The sequence below is a fragment of the Rattus norvegicus genome, chromosome 3 (genome assembly GCF_036323735.1).
Source record: "Rattus norvegicus strain BN/NHsdMcwi chromosome 3, GRCr8, whole genome shotgun sequence".
Classification (NCBI taxonomy): Eukaryota; Metazoa; Chordata; class Mammalia; order Rodentia; family Muridae; genus Rattus; species Rattus norvegicus.
The window spans coordinates 162,046,906-162,068,885 of NC_086021.1; the positions used below are offsets into that span (position 1 = coordinate 162,046,906).

Here is a 21,980-nt window from a genome sequence, read left to right on the forward strand (position 1 = left end):
GGGCCCATGGCCTGCTTCCATAGTCCTCCCTACTTCGCCCAGCAACCAATGGTTCAGCTTAAAGTGCAGATTGATGCGCTGGAGACATAGCTCAATGGCCAGCCTGGAAAACAAAATTCAAGTAAAGTAAAAAAAGCACAAATCGAACCCCAAAGTCTGCACAGTTTGCACCTCCCAGGCCTCTGAGAGGTGGTGGCCTCATCACAGACTTTTCCTGCTTGGAGAGCTCCACCTCTCCAAGGACATCTCAACCTCAGAGACTTTGCTCTTGCTGGTCTCATTGCCTGGCATGTTCTACCTTCAGAGAACCGATTGTGTTACTCAGAAACCTGGGCTGATTTCACCCAAGAAAGGCCTTTCCCATCTGTCCATCTCCAGGGTCCCGCCCAACTATTTCCTACAGCATCCACATTTGTCGCTAAATTTGTCCTGTCAGTTTCCCACTCACTAGTTTGTTACCTGTGTCTCCTACTCATCTCCAGTTAAGCTCCGTAGGACATGAACTGGTCTGTCTTATCCATGGTTTAGAAAAATAGCATAAATGTTGGTCAAGGAATGGGGCTCAGTTGGAAGATTGCTTATCCAGAGTCCTGGGTTCCATCCCCAATACCACATGAACTGTAAGTGATGCCACGTGCTTGTAATTCCAGCACTTGGGAGGTAGAGACAGGAGGGTCAGAAGTTCGAGGTTATCCTCTGCTACATAGAGGAGTCAGAGGCCAGCCTGGGAGATAGGAGACCCTCTTTAAAAAAGTGCAACTTGAATGAACAAATGACTGAATGGATGGGTGAGTGAATGAATGAATGACCAGATAAATCTACTAGAAAGAGGAGGAAAGGAAAGAGGGGTGGGAAAGAGGAAGGGTGGAGGGATGGAGGGATGAAGGGATGGAGTTATAAGCCAATCGTAATGCGAGAAGATAATGCCCAGGTACTATTCTGGATTATTGGAGCCATGTTACTCATCTGCATTGTTGGTACACACGGTGACTCATCTCGTATCAGGCTCCTCTGGGTGCTGGGGTGCCATCCGGAGGCTGTGCTGAGTGTTCCCTATTGCCTCAGGCTTGATGTGCTCTGCAGTAGAGAGCTCATTAGGCAGGAATGATAAACGAGGTGCAGTGGGGTGCAGGGGCCAGGAATCAGCTCAGTTTCCTGACCCAAGGCCATTGGTATCCACCACCCACTCTGCTCCACAGATGGGCCGTGACGTTGTCCTCACAGTTTTCCTTAATAGGTTCCCTATTCTGCTGGTCCTTGGAGCCCAGGACTCTGTGGACTCTGTGGACTCTGGCCAAGCACCATGGTAGATGAGCCAGGGCCTGCAGGCAGGGTAGGAATGTGAAGACACCTGTGGGGATCTCCCCAGCCTCAGCTCCTCCTGTCTTCCCTTCTGTCGTCTCCAGGATGGGATGTGTGAAGTCCAGGTTCCTCCGAGAAGGAAGCAAGGCCTCAAAAATAGAGCCAAATGCCAACCAGAAAGGCCCTGTGTATGTGCCGGATCCCACGTCCCCTAAGAAGCTGGTGAGTGGGGCATCCCAGGGGGCTGTCCAGCACCTGCCACAGGCATTTAAACCCTTTCTTCCCCTAAGCGAAATTTGGCTGAGATGACACCCACAAGCCACCTCCAGGATGCTTCCCCAGGCATGGAAACTGCTTCTTACATGGTGGCCAGGGCCTGGCCCAGAGCTCTGCCTCTCAATCAAGTGAGTGTGTTCCTTGAGCCTGGACCCTGCAGCACCGGCAGCAGGATGCAAGCAGACCCATGATGACAGCAGTAGCATGGCTGTGCATCTGCCCTGCCACGGCAATAGAGCACGGAGAGCAGCAGCAATAGTAGGGGCTGAGGGATGGCTCAATGGGTAAAGGACTGCTGCTCAAGTGTGAGGACCAGAGTTTGAATCCCCAGCACAGCCTATAGTCCCAGCACTCAGAGGCAGTGACACAGCATCACCAGAGTAAGGTGGCCAGAAAGAATGTTCACCTGAGACATCCTGCCTCAATGTATAAGGCAGAGAGAGTGATGAAGGAAGACATCAACTTCGGGGGCTCCATACATGTATGTACCCATGTAGACACATATCTGTGCACAGATGTACATTCATTCACACACATGTGAACACACATAAACCTCCAGCATATGCATGCAAAACAAAACAAAACAAAAATCAATGGAGGCTATTTTAGTTACTTTTCTATTACCGTGGTAAAATACCAGGACCAAAGTGACTTGTAGAAGAAAGAGTTTATTTAGGCTCACGGTTTTAGAAGGTTAGAGTCCATGATGGTGGAACAGAGGCAGCCAGTGTGAGCATGGTAACCATAGCAGCAGCTGAGCTCTAACATCTTGAGCCATAGAGAAGGAACCAGAAATGGTATGAGTCTTTAACTCTAAAAACCCACCCCCACCCCCACCCCCCGGGACATGCTTCCTCCAGCAAGCCACGCCTCCTAATCCTCCCAAACTGTGCCATCGGTTGGGGACCAAGTGTTCAAACGTTTGAGGCTATGGGCCGCCGTGGTGGCAGTAGGAGCAACAATGAGAACAGTCGGTAAAAGAAGGTGTAATGTCTGAAGTGAAGAGGCAGCTCAGACTGCACTCTGCTTCCCACACAAGCAAGGAAGGCAGGAAAGAAGGAAGGCAGGGAGGGAGGGAGAGAGGGAGAGAGGGGGAGAGGGGGAGGGAGGGAAGAAGGGAGGAAGGAAGAGAGAGGGAAGGGGGGAGGGAGAGGGGGCAGATATGGTGGTACATACTTATAATCCCAGGGGTGGAGAGGCAGAGGCAACCCTGGAGCATGCTGGTCAGACAGCCTAACCTAACCAGAGGATGTTCTGCCAGTGACATCTTGTCTCAAAAAACAAAACAAGTGAATGGCTCTGGAGGAAGAATGGCCTAACAAGGACCACCTGCTTGGCAGGAGCGTAAAAGTGAGAGTTGCTAGGCAGAGGTGACCGCTCCCTCACACCCTCACACCCGGTGCTGTGGTTGAGATGGTGGCAGCCACAACAGGTGGCCAGTCCCACACAGCCACTGAGAGCACACAGGGAGTGGCAGGCACGATGGCCAAGGCTGTGCTCACAGCTGCATAGCAGGTGTAAGTGTTAGTAGCTTCTCCAGGGTTCAGAGTCTCAGCGGTTCTGGGGTGAGGAGAGCGAGCGAGCAGCTGGAGAGCCATCAAGTCCAGGGCCTTTCAACTCCAAACCTGGCGCTGGGGCAGCCCCAATCCTTTCCTTCATTTTCAAGGGGCGGGGGGCGGGGGAGCCCACCATTCTGTGTTTCCCAAAGTGGGGTGCACCCCTTCAATCACTGCTCCCTTAAGTTCTTCCTGGGGGCTGGAGAGATGATGCTCGGAGCTTCAGAACACTGACTGCTCTTCCAGAGGACTCACTCCAGTCTGTAACTCTAAGATCCAACACGCTCACACAGACATATGCACAGGCAAAACACATAACATAGTAAGTTAGTTAGTTAGTTCATTCATTTGTTTGTTCACTCGCTCGCTTGTTCATTTGTTCGTTCTTTCTAGGTCAGAGAGGTGGGTCAGGGGTAAAGGTACTTGCATGGCAAGCTTCACAGTCTGAGTTAAAGCGCCAGAAGCCACATAAAGGTGGAAGAAGAGAAACGGCTCCATGGCTCCCTTCTGACAGGCATACGCGCACGATGACAGCAGCATCCACACTTATACATCATGCACTCACAGAACACACATAATACGTTTTAAAGTTCTTCCTCAAGTTAAAAGGAGACTAGTTACACATAGTCCTCCTTTCTTTATCCCAAGCCTGCCCCAAACACATCCAGTCCCTTCACCCAGTGACAGCCCACAGACTGAAGACAAAATCATACCCAGGTCCAGCCCTTCTGAGCCCTCTTTTTTTCAGGACAGGAGACCTAGACTTCTGTCCTACAAGTCTGTAGTCTCTAAGTGTGAAACTGGGAAAGGCAAGAGAATACAGTGGTCACCTCTCTCCTTGCACATGGCCTCCGTTAGCACAGCCTGTGACTATACAAACTTCTCACGCTGCCGGTATCCGGATCTGGGTACGTACTGTGGCCCTAAGCCCTTTCTGGGTCTTCTCCTAATGTGTACGGGCTGATTCTGAGGACAACTTCGGGGCCATCCTTCCTGAGGGCAGATAAAGGGGTGCAGTGTCAGCTCAGGTTATTCCCTCCTGTGTGGTGCTGGCCCAGAGGTAGCAATAAGTTAAGAAAGCATTTCTCAGAGAAGGTGTTCCCAGGCCAAATCAGTCTGAGAAACCCAGGATGACACAGACATCATACAGGACATCTTGGAACCGTTGAGAATCTTTCAAAACAAAACAAGCATCCCTCAGTGCTTCCTCAAAGAAATGTCTAACAGCATATGTGACACAAGGCCCCCTCTTATTGAAAATAAGAAGTCATAAGTACAGAGGCCTGCAAGTACCAGATCCCCTAAAAGCAACAATTGTTATCAGCTTGCTGTGAACACGCAGAAAAAACCCTTTTCCGTGGATTTACCACCACACTAACAAATATGCGTTCACAGGAAATATGCTTACCTGCTTTATAGAAACATGAGTTGTCTGTGCGTGTGCTTGCTTTGGAAGACAGGCTCTCTTTGTCTAGCCCAGGCTGCTTGGCACTCACAGCCATCCTGATTGGTTCCCAGTGCTGTCATTAACGTGTGCACACCGCCATGCCCAGCTTCAACAATGCGATGTTCGGCAGAAGTAGCTGTTTTCACCCAGAATTCTGTGTGATGTTGTCTAAGTGATGCTTTGAGCCCTGTGGGTCTGAGGATAATGCGTCTCTTTGGTCAGACATTCAGATGCTTCCACCGGCCTGATGGAGTCTGTCTGTGAGAAACCTGGTAGCCCTAAAGTAGCTCCAGACATCTCTAAACAACACAGATCTGGACCAGTTCCCTCGCCGGGTGGGAGGATCAAACCAGCCTTGCCCAGTATTCCAAGGCAAGGGTCCAGATCACAAGTTAAGATATCTCCAGACGTGCGAAGACTCTGTTCTTTACTCTGCCATGCGACCCTGCCTGTGTCTGTAATTCTTTCCTACCAGGACCCAGGTAGGTTGAAACGAGTGACCTTTTCCACATAGCCTCCTCACACTTTTCGGTCCTTTTCCCGTTTCTTCCTGCAGGGACCGAACAGCATCAACAGCCTGCCCCCGGGGGTCGTGGAGGGTGAGTATCTGGAAGCAGGGGTCTCGCCATCAGGAATATCTATCAGCTTAGGTTCTGAGTTGTAGTAGTGGGAAAAAGTCAAAAACATCTGTATTTGGTTTTTGTCAATCTGTGATGAAACACTATGACCGAAAGCAACTTGGGGGGAGGAAAGGCTTTATCTCATCTTACAGTTCGAGGGTCACACAGACCATCACTGAGGGAAATCAGGGTGTCAGAACAGGAACTCGACAGGAAGCTAGAGACAGGAACTGAAGCAGAGAAAAGGTGCTTACTGGTTTGCTCAACCTGCTTTCTTATACAACCCCAAAGCAGCTGTTCAGGGGAAGCACCATCCATAGTAGGCCAGCCATCCTATCAATCCCTCTGCAATAATCATCAATCTAAAAAGAGAATTATCTGCAGACTTGCCCACCGACCAGTCTGATTGGCACACTCTGTCTTTGAAGTTCTCCCTTCCCAGGTGACTCTAGTTTGTGACAGAAACTAACCGGCAACCTTGAATAGCCTTTGAATTACCCCGGTGTCTTGCCCAGGCTCTTGTCTTCCTAGAATGTTGTCCAGTGGTGTGAACAAAGCCCTGAAAGTGTTAGCTAGCAGAGGGCCCAGCACAGCAGGCTGCTCTGTTGCAAAGGAGTGGTGTACTGGGGGATGGCATGGGGACCCATCCTGGCATCTCTGTTCCTGGCAGGCTCTGAGGACACCATTGTGGTCGCACTGTACGACTATGAGGCCATTCACCGTGAAGACCTCAGCTTCCAGAAGGGAGACCAGATGGTGGTTCTGGAGGAGTGAGTGCCCCCCCTTGAGACACACCCACCTGCAGGGCTTAGCTACAAGTCCATTTTGCATCCTTGAAGAGCCCGACACCCTGATTCTGGGAGTAACTGATGAGAATCTGACTGCACACCATAGAGGACCTACCTCTTAGTAACAAAACCAGAGATGGAACCTATGTCCTCCCAAGCAGGATCTCCACAAAGCCTCCCTAAGGGATGGAGGCCTAAGTGTCCGGGCTCCAGGCTGACCTGTGGGCCTGGCCCCTCCAGAAATCCCAGGGTCTCTGAGCTCCCCACCTGTGACAGTCACAGCCTTCACCATCAGGCTCTTTCAAGATTGTACTGAGACCTGGGAATGAGACCTGGTCATGCCTAGACAAACCCTTGAGCCTTCTAGCTGAACCAGTGGGAGTGCTTCCAGAACACAGGTCCCAGACTGGGTCAAGGTAGTCCAGCCAAAGACACACATCCAGGAGAAAGAATGGATCCAAAGACCCAAGCTATGGCCTATGACTTGGGGTGCAGGCTTCACTCCAGACTCCTGTGGAGACTGTCACACCCCTACCCTAGTCCTCAGCACATGCTAGGTACTCTGCCCCTCATACCTCCAGCTCCCAGAGTGTGTGGGAGGGGGAGCTTCTAGGCCCAAGTAGGGCCACAGCAGACTGAAGAAGGTTCCTGTGCCAGCTGACCCTTCTCTCCCTCCTTCACCATAGGTCTGGGGAGTGGTGGAAGGCCCGTTCCCTGGCTACCAAGAAAGAAGGCTATATCCCAAGCAATTATGTAGCTCGAGTTAACTCTTTGGAGACTGAGGAGTAAGTGTTCCAGCTCTGTCTTGCAGAGGGCGGCCGGAGCAAAACTGATCTGCTGCCACCTGATCACCTCTGCACACTCTCTCCTGCCTGCACCCTCTTCCTGGGGCTCTTGGCTGGCTCATTCCCATGCTTGAGGTCTCACAGACCCGTCCTAACACCCTGTCCCTTCTGTGACTCTCTCAGAGAGGCGTTTTTACTTTCTTCTGAATATATCCCACTGGCAAAAGGGAATGTTGTTGTTGTTGTTGTTGTTGTTGTTGTTGTTGATGATGATGATGATGTTGATGTTGGTGATGATGATGATGATGATGATGATGATGATGATGATGATGATGATGTTGGTGATGATGATGATGATGATGTTGATGATGATGATGATGTTGATGTTGGTGATGATGATGATGATGATGATGGTGATGATGATGATGATTGTCTGCACGTGTACTGTATGAGCTCTTGCACCTGGGCTCTGGGATTAGACTGCCTAAATTCTAATCCTGACTCTTCCACTTCCAAGCTGTGTAGCCCCAGGCAAGCCTCTTGTCCTCCTGGTTCTCTCCGCTTTAAGCACTATAAAATAAGAATAATAGGGTTGGGGGCTTAGCTCAGTGGTAGAGCGCTTGCCTAGGAAGTGCAAGGCCCTGGGTTCGGTCCCCAGCTCCGAAAAAAAGAACCAAAAAAAAAAAAAAAGAATAATAAAGGTGACAATCACGCACAGCTAGGTGCATAATAATCTCTTGATAGCTGGGGCTGGAAGCTCAGTGGTTAAGAACACTGGCTGTCCTGCTGGGACACAGGAGTTCAGTTCCCAACATGAGCGTGGAGATTCACAACTGCCTCTGGGATTCACTCCTGCTTAGGGGATCTGACACCCTTCTGGCCTCTGCATGCATGGGGAAAGGGGGGGGAGGGGAGAGAGATAATTAATATTTTTTTAATTGACAAATGAGCTGAGCTTAGTGGCACACTTCTTTAATCCCTAAACTCGGAAGGCAGAGGCAGATGGATCTCTGTGAGTTCAAGGCCAGCCTGGTCTACATAGTGAGTTCCAGGACAGTAGACCTATATAATGAGACACTGTATGGGGGGATTGGGGTGGGGTGATGAATGCTGGCTATCTTTCTCCCTTCTTCATAACTGAGGCAACAGAGACCCACAGATTTAAAGTCAGCTGGCAGGCTTGTGGCAGGGACTCTCTTCACATTGTGTTGCCTGAACTGTTCCTTTTTCTAGTGAGATAAAAAGAACTTTAGCCACTACAACATGAACTTTTCCATAAGTACCCAAAATAGCAAAGAAAAAAAAAGTAGCTGTTTCTCACTGACCCACCCCACGAAAATAAGTGAAAAAATGCTACGTGAGGTCAGGTGCTTGGGCTGTGAGGACTGTGCTGTGTATGGCCCCGGGGCATCCCGTGAGCAGGGCAGGCTGGTCCATCCTGAGTCTCACAGTGTCCTCATTCATTCCTGACAGGTGGTTCTTCAAGGGTATCAGCCGGAAGGATGCAGAGCGCCACCTGCTGGCTCCCGGGAACATGCTGGGCTCCTTCATGATCCGGGACAGTGAGACCACCAAAGGTGATGCCAGCCCTCCCTGCCTTCCTGTGCCCAGGCAAGGTGCCTCTCCGACCCTAGGGAAATTCTCCGAGGAGGGCTGAACAGCTCAGTCAAATGGCCACACTGCCAGGTTTTCTTCTGTCTTTTGCTGCTCTGAACTAGAAGAGGGTTAAGGGTCTGCACTGGGTGGCTCTTCCCAGTTCTAGAAGCTGCAGGCTTAGATCAACAGAAATGGCTTAAGCCCCAAAAGCAAACACTTGGTCCCCTCTAGATCCTGGTCTAATGTTTTAAATGGCCACACTACTTTGTCCTGGCCACAAGTCCCACTTCTCTCGGGTGAGGAAAGCTGGGTGAGATAAAACTTGGCCCAAAACAGAGCCTGTCCCTGTGCCTCTGAGACTCACTTAAAATTCTCTCTTGGTGGGGGAGGGGTAGTGAGATGGCTTAGTCGGAGAAGCCCGAGGTCATTTGACAAGCTGAGTTCGATCCCCAGGACCTACTCAGTAAAAGGGAAGGACCAACAGCTGAAGATGGTCCTCTGACCTCTACAAGCATGACAATGACATGCATGTCCCCTACCCCATAAGATGTAAGAGAGGAAACTCTTTGTGGTCATGTGGATGGGAAGATGTCATTGTTGTCCGGAGTCTTGTCCTGAAATTTCCGTGCTGGAAAGGAGTCTTCTTGAGTGGTGACCAGAGTTTAAAAATAAAATAAAATAAAAACACCGCAGAGGCAGAGGGATCTCTGAGTTCAGGGCCTGCCTGGTCTACAGATCAAGTTCCAGGATAGCCAGGGCTACACAGAGAAACCCTATCTTTAAAAAAAATCACCTCAAACCACATAGACTGGGTCCGACTGGCTCTCCCCTGGGTGAGTTTCTCCAGGGCAGCAGTGTCATGTGCTGTGTGTGTGAGTTCAGATTCCACATGCAGAGTGAGCCTTTGGTTGTTTGACTCAGAGCCATTTGATTTAAACAGGTCAAGCAAGCTGTATGTGACCCTGTTAGTACTATGAGGCACATAGTTTGGGGGACATCAAAAGCATCTGGGGATGTGGGACCAGTCATTTGGTCTCTGTCTGAGGTCTATGAGCATTTAGGCTGCAGGGAGGCCCAGCTTCTTGTCTCTCACTGTGCCTAGAGTAGCTCTGAGATTGGCCTCTCTAGTTCTACAGAGAAGCAAAGAAACCAGCAGCCCCGTGACAGACCTGTGGACAGGAGAGTGGGTTGGACTCGTTTCCACAGCCCCTTGGGGGTGGGGTTATGCTGGGGATCTGACTGATTTAGAACAAGGTCCCGGTCCCAAGCAAACACTTGGCTGCTTTCCAGATCCTGCACACCCTTTCTAGCACCAGGTACGTCAGGCTCCCCTTGACTGGGATCAGGTGGCTAAGAAGGGGCCCAGGAGCCAACTGGATGGGCTTGGAACCCAAATGTGCCACTTGTGTGATTCCAAGTGAGTTATGTCACATGCAATGAGGCTGATAAATCTATAAACCTCTACCTTGTGAGACTATTCACTATGAAGAATATGATCCATGTAATTCTAATTGATTAAAATGCACCCTGTTCCCAGTCATTCACTGTTCATTTGGCCAGCCTGCTTGGAACAGCTTGGCATGTTGTCATCTGTCATTCAACAATTTAAACTTCCCTCAAATCCTGTGACATTATGCTGCTATTATAAAAAGGAGGATGTTCGTTTGGGGCTGGGGATTTAGCTCAGTGGTAGAGCGCTTACCTAGGAAGCGCAAGGCCCTGGGTTCGGTCCCCAGCTCCAAAAAAAAATAAATAAAATAAAATAAAAAGGAGGAAAAATGAAAGGCACAGAAGCTAGCTAGCACAGCTCAGACATGGTGAACTGCGCTCACAGATCGGAAGACTCGTGTGTCTCAGGTCTGTGTGACAAGCCAAGGCATAGCTTACTGCAAGCTGGACAGTTTAGAGCCACACATCCGTGTTACCTCTTGGTTCTGGAAGCCAAGAGTCTGGGCTTGCTGGGCTCTGGTCAAGGTGTCCGAGGGACTGGCTCATTTTAGAGGCTTGCAGGATTGGGGGTGGGATCCATTTCATTTTCTGTCCTTTTGGGCTTTGAAAGGCCACAAGTGTTGCTTGGCTCATGGCTCTTCCTCTTATACCTGTTCCCACCGGCGCGTTCACTGCCTCCCTCTGTTAAAGAGCCCTCTGAATTCCCTGGGATACTCTGTCGTGTAAGGTCACATATTCCCAGCTGTAGGTGTTCACATAAGAACATCCTGGACAATATGCAGCTGACCACAGTGCCTTTTTTCACATTTTAGTAATCAGACCACATGTTGTTTGTTCTTTCTTTTTACTTATTTGTATGTTTTTGTTTCTCTCTCTCTCTCTCTCTCTCCCCCTCAAATTAGTATCTTGGCTTTTTTTTTCATTAAATAGATACAGATAGATGGTATAGATGAGAGAGAGAGAGAGAGAGAGAGAGAGAGAGAGAGAGAGAGAGAGAGAGAGAGAGGATAGGTGGGTAGATAGACAATAGATCAGAAATAATGAAGTGATAGTGACAGCCATCTCACTGTCCCAAGTCACTTACAAGTTTTACTTCTGCCGATCACTGGGTAAATTTATGAGATGAAAGGCATAACACAACTCCTATTTTACATGTGAGGGAACTGAGGCATAAAAAGGCCAAGTAGTCATTTGCCCAAAGGCTCATAGCTGAGAATTGCAGAGCTGGGATCGGAACCCAAACCGCCCAGTGCCCCAGCCCATTGTTAATGTAAGGAGCGTCTGCCTGTGCGCTGCCTGCAGAGGCCTCATGGGGCATCCTAAGGATGTCAAGGCAGCCAGGCCTCTGAGGTGCCATTCTGAGGGGCTTCTCTTGGACCAATGCAGGGAGCTACTCACTTTCTGTTCGAGACTTTGACCCCCAGCACGGAGACACGGTGAAGCATTATAAAATCCGGACACTGGACAGTGGAGGCTTCTACATCTCTCCGAGGAGCACCTTCAGCAGCCTGCAGGAACTTGTCGTCCACTACAAGAGTGAGTCTTCCTCAAGGCCATGCCTCCACATTTACTGCAGAACCTAAGCTGGTTATCATTGCCCAGTGTGGCCACAGCGTTTATTTCTCAGCACCTTGGCTTTGCTTTTCAATGGGTGGTTGGTTCCAGAGAAGGAACCAGAGTCTAGTGCTTGCTAGGCAAGTACTATATCATAGCACCAGCCCCCACTGAGAGGGGCCTATCTCTCAGAATCCCAGTGGCATGCAATTCTGCACCCAGACTTCCTGGCCTTCCAGGCAGTCACTCTAGATAACTCCCGAAGGTTTCGGCTGGTTGGATAGGAGGTTGGAGGTATACGCAGATCATTGGGGAATGTCCCACCTGCTGACTGGACACTCTGTTTCAGAGGGGAAGGATGGGCTCTGCCAGAAGCTGTCAGTGCCCTGTGTGTCTCCCAAACCCCAGAAGCCATGGGAGAAAGATGCCTGGGAGATTCCTCGAGAATCCCTCCAGATGGAGAAGAAACTGGGAGCCGGGCAGTTTGGAGAAGTGTGGATGGGTAAGGAGCCGGGGCCAGAGTTCACCAAGCCAGTGCTGGGAGGGCCCTTAGGGTACAGGGCTATCACCCAGCAGTGGGGAATTTAAATAATAACCACAGAAGGCCACTCCTCAGATAGCAAAGCAAATTGTCTACTGGCAAATCACTAGTTTGCCTTTGTGGCAAGGCTTGAAGGTCAAAGAACTGCCAGAGTCCTGGATGGGGAAGTCCCTCTGTTGTGTGGAGTTGGGAGCAGCCTACCTTGAGGGGCCGCCATACTCAGGACCTCTTGTGATGGTGAAAACTCATGGTGAAGGGGAAGCGTCCAATGTTGGCAACTGAAGACTAAGCGGTTCAGATCATGAGCCACGATGCCCAGTGACATTCCATACATGATGGGACACCAGAAAGGCCTGGCACACCACTGGGGTCCGTGCCCCGGTACCTTGAGGACAGCATTTCCTATTTCATAGGCAGGTAGAAGGTCACCATGCCTGGCCACTGTGTTAACACTCCTCTGTGTGGCAGATGGACAGGAGGCAGCTTGTCCCGATGTAAGCATTCAGCCAGATAAAGTTAGTTTTAAAAGCCCATGTCCCAACTACATTTACCGAGAGCCTGCTATATGCCGGGTGCTGAGCAAATGAAGCCATAGGAAGTGCAAGGAGGAAAGCCAGCTCTGAGGAGCAAAGTTGGGGTAAATTTTAAAAAGAAAAAAGAAAGAAAAGAAAAGAAAAGGGGTTGGGGATTTGGCTCAGTGGTAGAGCGCTTGCCTAGGAAGCGCAAGGCCCTGGGTTTGGTCCCCAGCTCCGAAAAAAAAAAAAGAAAAAAAAAAAAAAAAAAAAAAACAACCAGAGTGAGCCAGTGAGATGGCTCACTGGGAAAAAGGCTTGCTGCAAAAACTGATGATCTGAGTTCAAACCCCAGAACCCACACTGAAAAGAGGGAACTGCTGGCAAAGATTATCCTCTGACCTACACACACACACACACACACACACACACACACACGGGGGGGGGAATTAATTTTCTTATTTTTCTGTTTTTTTCACTATTTAATTTTTTACAGTCCAGTTGTTACCCCCCTTCCAGTCTGCCTTCCCACAGTTCCTCATCCCATTCCTCCTCCCTTCTGTTCCCCAAGAGGATGCCCCCCACCCTACCCCCTTAATTTTATTTTATTTTTTAATGAAAGCAAGAGTGAGCCAGACCTACCATCCCAGTTACTATATTGAGACAAGACTCAAGTTCAAGGCCAACCTGAACAACTTAGTAAGACCCTGTTTCAAAATAAAAGGTGAAGGGGGGGCTGGGGATATAGCTCAGTGGTAGAGCACTTTCCTCGTATGAGATCCTGGTTCAGTGTCTAGTTTGAGCATGTGTGTCAGAGGTGGCCTTGGTGGATGACAAGGACAGAAAAGTAGGCATGATCAGCAGGCAGAGCTATGGGACATAACGGATCCGGTATTTATTTCAAGGCAGTTAAGCTTACACAGTCTGTGCAGGCTAGTGTCACAGTCCAACTGGTGGCTTAAGGGTTACTGCCATGATCACTGTCACAATGCCTGGGATCAAGCCCAGTATCCTGTATGTGCTGAGCTCCAGTCTCAACCCTTGTCTTTAGAGTCATGGCTGGCCCAGAGCCTCCAGTCCTCCTGCTTCATTGGCTTTCCCAAGCCAATGAATGACAGGCATGAGCCCCAAGCCCAGACAGGAGGGTTTTGCACTCTTGCAAACAGCGTTTCAGACTGAGTGCTTATCACTTCCACTTAGCAGGGGGAGGAAAACAGCCTGGAGAACTTAGGTAATGTGTTTCCGTTGCACTCAGCTAGGCAGGGAACCCATCTCCAGCCCACAGATGGGGTGGACATAAGCGGTGCCCTCCCTCTGTCTTAAAGGCCTAAGGTGGGCAGGGCTGCTGGGTCCTAACCACCGTCCGTGTTCCATGCTCTCCCCAGCCACCTACAACAAGCACACCAAAGTGGCGGTGAAGACAATGAAGCCAGGGAGCATGTCTGTGGAGGCCTTCCTGGCAGAGGCCAACCTGATGAAGACGTTACAGCATGATAAACTGGTGAAGCTGCACGCCGTGGTCTCTCAGGAGCCCATCTTTATTGTCACCGAGTTCATGGCCAAAGGTGCGTGGGCTAGGACAGACCGTGGTCCGAGCTGACTTCCTTCAGTCTCAATGATGACCTTGACGGGGCTCTTCTGGCACATCCAGCACGTCCCTATAGAGCACCAACACTCCAGCCTCCTGGCTCGCAGAGTGAAATCAGGTGAAGGGTGCTCTGTGGAGAGGAAGGGCAAGGGCTGCAGAGCCTCTGGATGACAGATGCAGCACATGGCTTCCTTGTGACTTGTACCTTGGAACTTTGACGCTGGGCTGTAAAGAAGTCCTGCTTCGAGTACTGAGGGACAAGAAGCCACATGGAGAAAGACCATAAAGGTGACACGTCATCTTGAACATTCCACCTGTGTCACCTCACCTCACAGTGAGGTCCTGCTATGATCAACCCACTGAACCATGACAATGCTCATGTTGTCACTTCAGGCTACTTAGCTTTGGGTCGCCCTACCCTGTGATTATTCAGCATATCTCAGGAATGTTTGAGAAAGGATTTCACCCTGTAGCCCAGGTTGTCCTGGCACTCATTATGTAGCCCAGGCTAGCCTTAATCTCACAGCTGTCCTGCCTCAGTCTCTCAGGTGCTAAGATTACAGATGTGTGTCTCCATACCTGGCTTCCCAGAGTTTGTTTATTTGTTTGTTTGTTTGTTTGTTTGTTTTAAGACAGCTAGTTTATAGTCATTTTCATTCCTTGGTCATTTCTGGATAAACATTTCACACAGCATCATCTAATGTGACTTGAAAACTCAAAACTTTTCTACTTTTCAAGTCTACAAATCTACAACCAGCCAGCTTTCTAAAGCCAAGCCCTGGGCACCCAGTTTCACAAGGCTGCATTTCAGAAAAATTCAAGCTCTAGCACTCGTATCCTAGGAGCAGTAGGGAGATATTTCTTTAACTAGCACTACTCCTGGGCAGTGATGAATGCTGGTAGTCGAGACTATTCTACTAACTGAAGTGGAAAAGTAGCTGGAGCCCAGGAACTGGAGACCAGCCGGAAGAACACAGCAAGGCACTATCCCGGGAAGAAAGTCATACCCGCTTGCCTTCAATCCCTGCACTTGGGAGGCAGAGGCAGGCAGATCTCTGTGAGTTCAAGGCCGGCCAGGCTAGTCTACAAATCGAGTTCCAGGACAGCCAGGACAACACAGAGAAACCCTGTCTCAAAAAACGATGAGTACGACAAAGAAGGGGGAGGAGGCAGAAGAAGCTGCTTGGCTGGAGCTGTAGCTCAGTGGTAGAGCACCTGCCCAGCATGTGTTAGGCGGTTCTGGGTTCAATCCCCGTAGTGCAAAGAGGATAAACCCCTATTGCAAGAAGAAAAAGTTACTTATTTCTCACTAAGGAGTAGTAGTCCATGTTCCTTCTTGCTCCCCTCTGCAGGAAGCCTGCTGGACTTTCTCAAGAGTGAAGAAGGCAGCAAGCAGCCACTGCCAAAACTCATTGACTTCTCAGCCCAGGTGAGCTGTGCCAGCAACAGACAGGAAAGGTGACGTCATCGTAGTGCGTGCTCTGTATCTTTTGTGTGAATTCTCATCCTCACCACGGACACAAGGACTAGTGACAGTACTCCAAGGACTCAAAAACTTATGCACGCTAAAGTCCCTTATAGAAAATAGTTATCGGGTTGGGGATTTAGCTCAGTGGTAGAGCGCTTGCCTAGAAAGCACAAGGCCCCGGGTTCGGTCCTCAGCTCGGAAAAAAAGAAAGAAAAAAAAAAGGAAAGAAAAAAAGAAAATAGTTATTTGCAAATCATCTAGGCCCATTCCCCTGTACACTACTTAAAGCAGCTCTGGGCGACTTATGGAACCCAACATAAATGCTATGTAAAGGGTTATTATTTTGTTGTATAAGGGATAATAATCGTTTAAAGGCTGTAGACACTGAATGTAGATGCAGTTGTTTTTAGAATACTCCTGATGTGCCGTTGGTTGAATCTGCAGATGCAGAACCCACAGCTACAGACTGTTCTTCATATGAACCAGCTCATACAGTGCCGACATCAAAACTGTGGAACTTTTTTTAAAAGATTATTTATTATATGGGTCTTTTGCCTGCATATAAGTCTGTGCTACATGAATGTCTGGTGCCCTCAGACGTCAGAAGAGGGTGTCAGATTCTCCAGAACTGTAGTTATAGACGGTTGTGAGTCACCATGTGGGTGCTAGGATTGAATCCAGGACCTGTGGAAGCGCAGCCAGTGCTCCTAACCACTGAGCCATCTCTCCAGATCCTGGGATAATTTCTTTGGTTGGGTTTTGGTGTGAGGAATGGAACCTGGGGCCTTGTACATGCCATAGAAGGATTCTACATTTGAGCTATATCACCAGCCATGTAAGTTATCCATTCTTATATAACAGATAAAGGCTTAGTATCCTGGAATGATAACACTGAATATTTCCCATGATCCTTTGGACTGACTATAGCAGGTTAGGTGGACCACTCTATGAACTGAGGTGGCGTGAGGAACATGTCCAAGGTAACATTCATCCTTACAATCTCTCCCCATGTGGCCTTTCTGCCCTCGGTATTTCTTTACAGCCCAGTATCAAAGCTCCAAGAGGGACCTGGCCAAGGTGCAGGCAATGGGTAAACCTGTTTGCACTGATTCGTCAATACCCTATTGGCCAAAGCCAGTCACAGCAGCCAAGCCCAGAGTCCTGGCAGGCAAATGTAGGAGTCTGGTCACAGGGAGGTAATTGTCATCCCATCTTACAGACCTGAAACTGAGGTGTGAAGAGTTTAAGTACAAACTGGGCACAATGGTGAAGGATTGTAATCGGAACACTTAGGAGGCAGAGGGAAGATGAGGAGGGCCAATCTAGACTTGAGCTGCAGAGTCTGTCTTTAAAAAAAAGTTCGGGGCTGGGGATTTAGCTCAGTGGTAGAGTGCTTACCTAGGAAGTGCAAGGCCCTGGTCCCCAGCTCCGAAAAAAAAAAAAAAGAACCAAAAAAAAAAAAAAAAAGTTCAGAAGAGAAGACTAAAGCCCAGGGAGGCTCTGCAGCTGGTCTAAGCTGCAGGGCTGATTAGAGGGAGGGGGTGACTGTGACAGTAATGGACAGTAACGATGATAGCAGACACTGCTAGCTTCACTCAGTTCACCGTAGATGAGACCACAGGCATCAAACCCTCTTACAGCCCCACTACTCTCATGACCCTGGCTCAGAGTCTGAAGAGCAAGAATTCAGCAAAGAGAAAGGGCCATGTAAGCCTTAGAAACGCATCTTAAAACCCCAATTTAAAATAAATAAGCAAAACAGGGTTCAGTGGTTCAGAGCTTTCCTGGGTATATACACCCCGGGTTCTATTTCCAATGCTGTACAAAACCAGTTAACATTCTTTCTCACCTGCCCTGCAGCCGCATTCCATGCACAGCCATTTTCCTCCAACTCTGTCTCCTGCTCTCTGCTTTCTGTTCTCTGTGGGGTTGGGGGTGGGAGGTGGGTTTGGGGATGGGGTGGACAGTGGTGCTGTGGGAATGCACAGCCTGGTCCAGGAGCCATCAGAGAAGGCTTCACTGAGGAAGAGGTCTCTAATTCAAGGAACCTGGGATTTAGAAAGTCCACCCATGCAGAGGAGTGGGGAAGGAGTTCTAGAAGTAAAAGCCTGTACAAAAGGCCAAAAAAGGGCAACAGAGAGGCTGAGCCTGGTCAGCCAGAGCCAGAGTGTGGCACAGATGAGAGGGATGTGGGTACAGCCCATCGGGAGTTGAGGGAGTTTGCAGCTGAGCCTAGGGGTTGAGCCTGGTGGAGAGACCCAGGTCAGCGCTCATTTGAGTATGCAAATACCAGGGGCTCAGACCCTGGTGATCTAACCAGAGGCTTTCATTTCAGAGCCCTGAATGCCAGAGGCATATGGAAATCAAGGCCAGGCACTTCCATCCCAGGGGGCCCAGTCTTCAGGGAAGCAATAGTCTGGCCTGTTACTATTAAGGACGCAACCGGCAGGAGCCTTGCTGGTGAGCAAAGGTCAAAGGCTACAGCAAGAGCTACTCCCGCAGCTGGGGCCACGGCTTAGTCAGTACTGTGCCTGCCTCCCACACATGAGGTCCCAGGTTTGATCCCCAGCACCACGTAAACCAGATGTGGTGCTACACATCTGTAATTAATCTGAGCATCAGAGAAATGGAAGCAGGAGGATCGGAAGTGCAATTTCATCCTGTTATCTAGTGAGTTCTAGGTCAGCCTGGGATGCATGAAAACCTGTAGCAAACACTGAGCCGCTTGCACTCTCCCTGATTTACACCTGAAGAAAACAAAACGAGGTCTGAGAGACGTTCTGGCCTCGGTACACCCAAAAGTAGATGATTCTGAGCCTAGGCAAAATAGGATACTTTACCTGAGGACCTGGTTTTGTGACCTCAGACCTACTCTGTTTCTCAGCTTCCGATGTAGCTTTCAAGTTTGATATCTGTTTTTAGCCCCAACTTTATTAGTTAAAGAAAACTTCATATGTCTTATAATTTATATAATTTAATTATATATAATTATATATAATTCATATAATTTTTTAAAATTCCTTAGTAGAGCTATTCCAGGGCTGGAGAGATGGCTCAGTGGTTGAGAGCACTGGTGGCTCTTCCAGACGTCCTGAGTTCAATTCCCAGCACTCGTATGGCAGTTCACAGCTGTCTGTACGTCCAGTCCCAGGGGATCCAACATCCTCACACAGGAATTCGTGCAGGCAAAACTCCAGTGCACATAAAAATGAATAGCGAGGCAGTAGTGGTGCACATCTTTGATCCCAGCACTCGGAAGGCAGAGGCAAGCAGATCTCTGGGAGTTCAAGATCCACAAAAAGAATTCCAAGACAACTGTGGCTACATAGAGAAACCCTGTCTTGAAATACTAAACATAAATAAATAAATTATATTTAAAGAGAGAAGAAGAAGGTCTTCCTCTTGAAGGAAAGCCATTCCTGTTGAAGTTGGCAGAGAGCTATTCCTAGTGAAGTTCCTAGAGACACATACACACACACACCCACACAGAGAGAGAGAGAGAGACTCACACACAAACTAACACATACACACACACACACACACACACTCATATGCAAACTAACACATACACACATCCATACAAGCACTGTGCTGGAATCTGCTTACCAGTTCTGTGATTCCTTGATGCTCTTGGAGGCAGACCCAAGTTCTAGTGCCTGGGGACCTGCCTGGTGGTTTTGAAACCACATCACCTTATTACCATCAAGCCGCAGGGTTTGAGTGACATGTAGAGTATTTGTGTTAGTCCCAGCTCTGCCGGTGAAGCTCTGAGCAAGGCACTTGGCTGCTCCCATGACATTGCTAGCCACCTCTCATGTGAATACTATATGGCAGACACTGTCCTTGCCTGTGGTATAAGCTTAGAGGTTAGCCTCCTTGTGAGACTTGGGAGACAGGCTTGAGGTCACACAAGCTTGGGGATCAAGTTGAGTTGGTCCAATTCCAGAGCCACTTAGTCATGATGGCTCCATTGCCTCCCAAGTGGAGTTAGCATACCTTCCCCCATTGAGCTCACATAATAACCAGCAATGTAGGAGTGCCAGCCGGTGGAAAAGCACTAGGTGCAGAAGTTGGGTAAGAGTCACATGCTATGCAGCTATGAGCTGGTTATTTATGACTCTGGGCTTTCAATTTCCCTTCTGTGGACACTAACCACCCTCCCCAAGCCCATAGTTTGTTAAAAAACAAAAAACAAAAAACCCTGCTGTGTTTATCAGTTTATATTAAATAAGCTGCTGTGTCTTCCTAGTAATTTTCAAAATTGCTCATCTAAGGATGCCCTATAAATTCCCCACGCTTTCCAGACCTCCAGACCCAGACTCACTCCACTACAACCTCTATTCCAGCCAAAATCTGTCTTGGGATTTCATTCAGAAAGCTGGGCTTATTTCCACTGCCTTTGATGCCCCCTCCTGTTTATTCTTTGCAACTGCACTACCTGGTTCCCTCAGGCTTTGAGTTTCCTGGCCAACTCTGCTTTGGTCTGTCTGATCAGACTCTGCCACTCCGGGTTCCCCAGATAACCTCATCTGACAATCCCTGGGTGCAGGCCTCCAGAGTTCTGCAACTCTGGGCTGTCTGGAGCCAGTCTGGTTTGAAGGTGACATTCAGGACAAGCATCTCTGTAAAGTGGGTCACCACGAGTCTGCCTTCACAGAGCTCCCAGGTAGTTCTGTAAACTGTGCGTGAGGCTTTCTGGGCAACCGAGGTTTATCTTCCACCTCGTTTGTCCTGACATTTTAAGTAAGCAAATCTCTGAGTCACAGCTGTGTGCCTAAGAATTCTTCACACTGTCTTGGAAGCCACAGAGGTCCTGAAATACTCGTCCAGCTACACCGAAGGGGCGTGTGAAGTCTGCCCTTGTTGCTCCTCATGCTCAGAGTAAAGTTCCTCTCCTACCTTCCAAAGCTCAGTCTTCCCATCTCTGCTCAGCTACCCGGCCCCATGCTATTCTAGGATTGCTCGTCCCCCCACCTTTGCATGTGGTGGTCCCCCTGCCTGCAATAGTCTTATTCAATACACTTATTATTGTGGTCATTCCATTCTCTGCTAAAACGTCGCCTCCCCCAGGACCACCCAATGAAACCTTCTGCACTTGCATCTGGTACCCTGTCTTGTCTTTTCTCTGCAGTGGCCATGCCTACAATGGCTGTGCCTACCTCCTGTTCGAAGGACTGGATAGGCACTCACAGACAGTCTGAGAATTTTTGTTGGATTGGCAGGCGAATTTTCCAGGCTTGAAGATAAGGAGGGCGTAAGAGTGAGGGGAGAATGTTGGGGCGAGGTTGTCCCCACAAGGGAGGATGTGGGATCAAAACTCTTCCTGGCACACTGGTTCATGCACATGGGCAGAGGGTCCTGGAGAAACATCCACACTGCTTGTTCCTTGAGGACATTTCAAAGGGCTCTCCAGAAGTTTTGATGTTCTAAAAAAGCCCACAAGCAGAGCTAAGACTTGAGAATACCCCAAGCCTAGATAGGCAGGCAGAGCAATGCCAGTCAAGAGCCCAGGATCATTCTGACCAAAGAAAGAAAGAAAGAAAGAAAGAAAGAAAGAAAGAAAGAAAGAAAGAAAGAGAGAGAGAGAGAGAGAAAGAAAGAAAGAAAGAAAGAAAGAAAGAAAGAAAGAAAGAAAGAGCAGGGCTGCTGCAGACATCTCCCAGTTTTCTAGGGGCAGATTCTGCGTGCTTCTAATGTGTGAGGATGACACTGTCTCTTCTGGGTACAGATTTCAGAGGGCATGGCTTTCATTGAGCAGAGGAACTACATCCACCGAGACCTCCGGGCTGCCAACATCTTGGTTTCTGCATCACTGGTGTGTAAGATCGCTGACTTTGGACTGGCACGGATCATCGAGGACAATGAGTACACAGCTCGGGAAGGTAGGGAATGCTGCCCTCCTGGGAAGGGCAGAGATCTGCCGTAGACTAACTCTTGCATCAAGTCAGGAGGCAGACAGACAAAGCTGGTGTCAACTCCATCTTTCCTTCTTCATGTGGTCCACAGCCCGTGGAAGGCACTGCCCACATTCAGGATGGGTCTTCCCCCTCAATAAGCCCCATGTAGAAAGAATCCTTCACAAACACCCCCCCAGGTGGGGGCGGGTGTCTCCTAGGAGATTCTAGATCCTGTCAGGTTGGCAATGTTAATATCACACAAGGTTTGAAGAGGAACATTTCAGAGCAGATTGATGTGAAGACTTCAGCAAGTACAGGTGGCAGTGAGAGGTGAGAGTAACTTTACGCCCGGGAAACAAACAAACAAACAACAACAAAAAAAAAAAAACCAGAACCATCTAAATGTCCACAGATACGGTGTGCATATCATCTGTGTCACACACACAGTGTAGCACCACACAGCATTTAAAAGGCCACACCGGGGCTGGGGATGGCACTCAGTGGCGGAGGCCTCACTGAGTTGGAAGACCATAGACTCCACCCCCATCCCACCACACATCTATGCCACGTGCAACCAAAGGGGAGGCGTGGCATCCAAATG

The 21,980-nt window shown here is 49.2% G+C and overlaps 1 protein-coding gene across 1 annotated transcript in view; it reads left to right on the top strand.

Moving 5' to 3' along the window:
* The window catches only part of Hck (HCK proto-oncogene, Src family tyrosine kinase), a 43,101-nt gene that overhangs the window by 15,073 nt on the left and 6,048 nt on the right, over window positions 1-21,980 (top strand). The window contains exons 2-11 of the mRNA NM_013185.3: window positions 1,407-1,524; window positions 5,138-5,180; window positions 5,872-5,971; window positions 6,676-6,774; window positions 8,248-8,351; window positions 11,206-11,355; window positions 11,723-11,875; window positions 13,812-13,991; window positions 15,367-15,443; window positions 21,211-21,364. Coding sequence (NP_037317.2) covers window positions 1,407-1,524; window positions 5,138-5,180; window positions 5,872-5,971; window positions 6,676-6,774; window positions 8,248-8,351; window positions 11,206-11,355; window positions 11,723-11,875; window positions 13,812-13,991; window positions 15,367-15,443; window positions 21,211-21,364 — 1,178 coding nt within the window. The remainder of the gene's footprint in view (window positions 1-1,406; window positions 1,525-5,137; window positions 5,181-5,871; window positions 5,972-6,675; window positions 6,775-8,247; window positions 8,352-11,205; window positions 11,356-11,722; window positions 11,876-13,811; window positions 13,992-15,366; window positions 15,444-21,210; window positions 21,365-21,980) is intronic.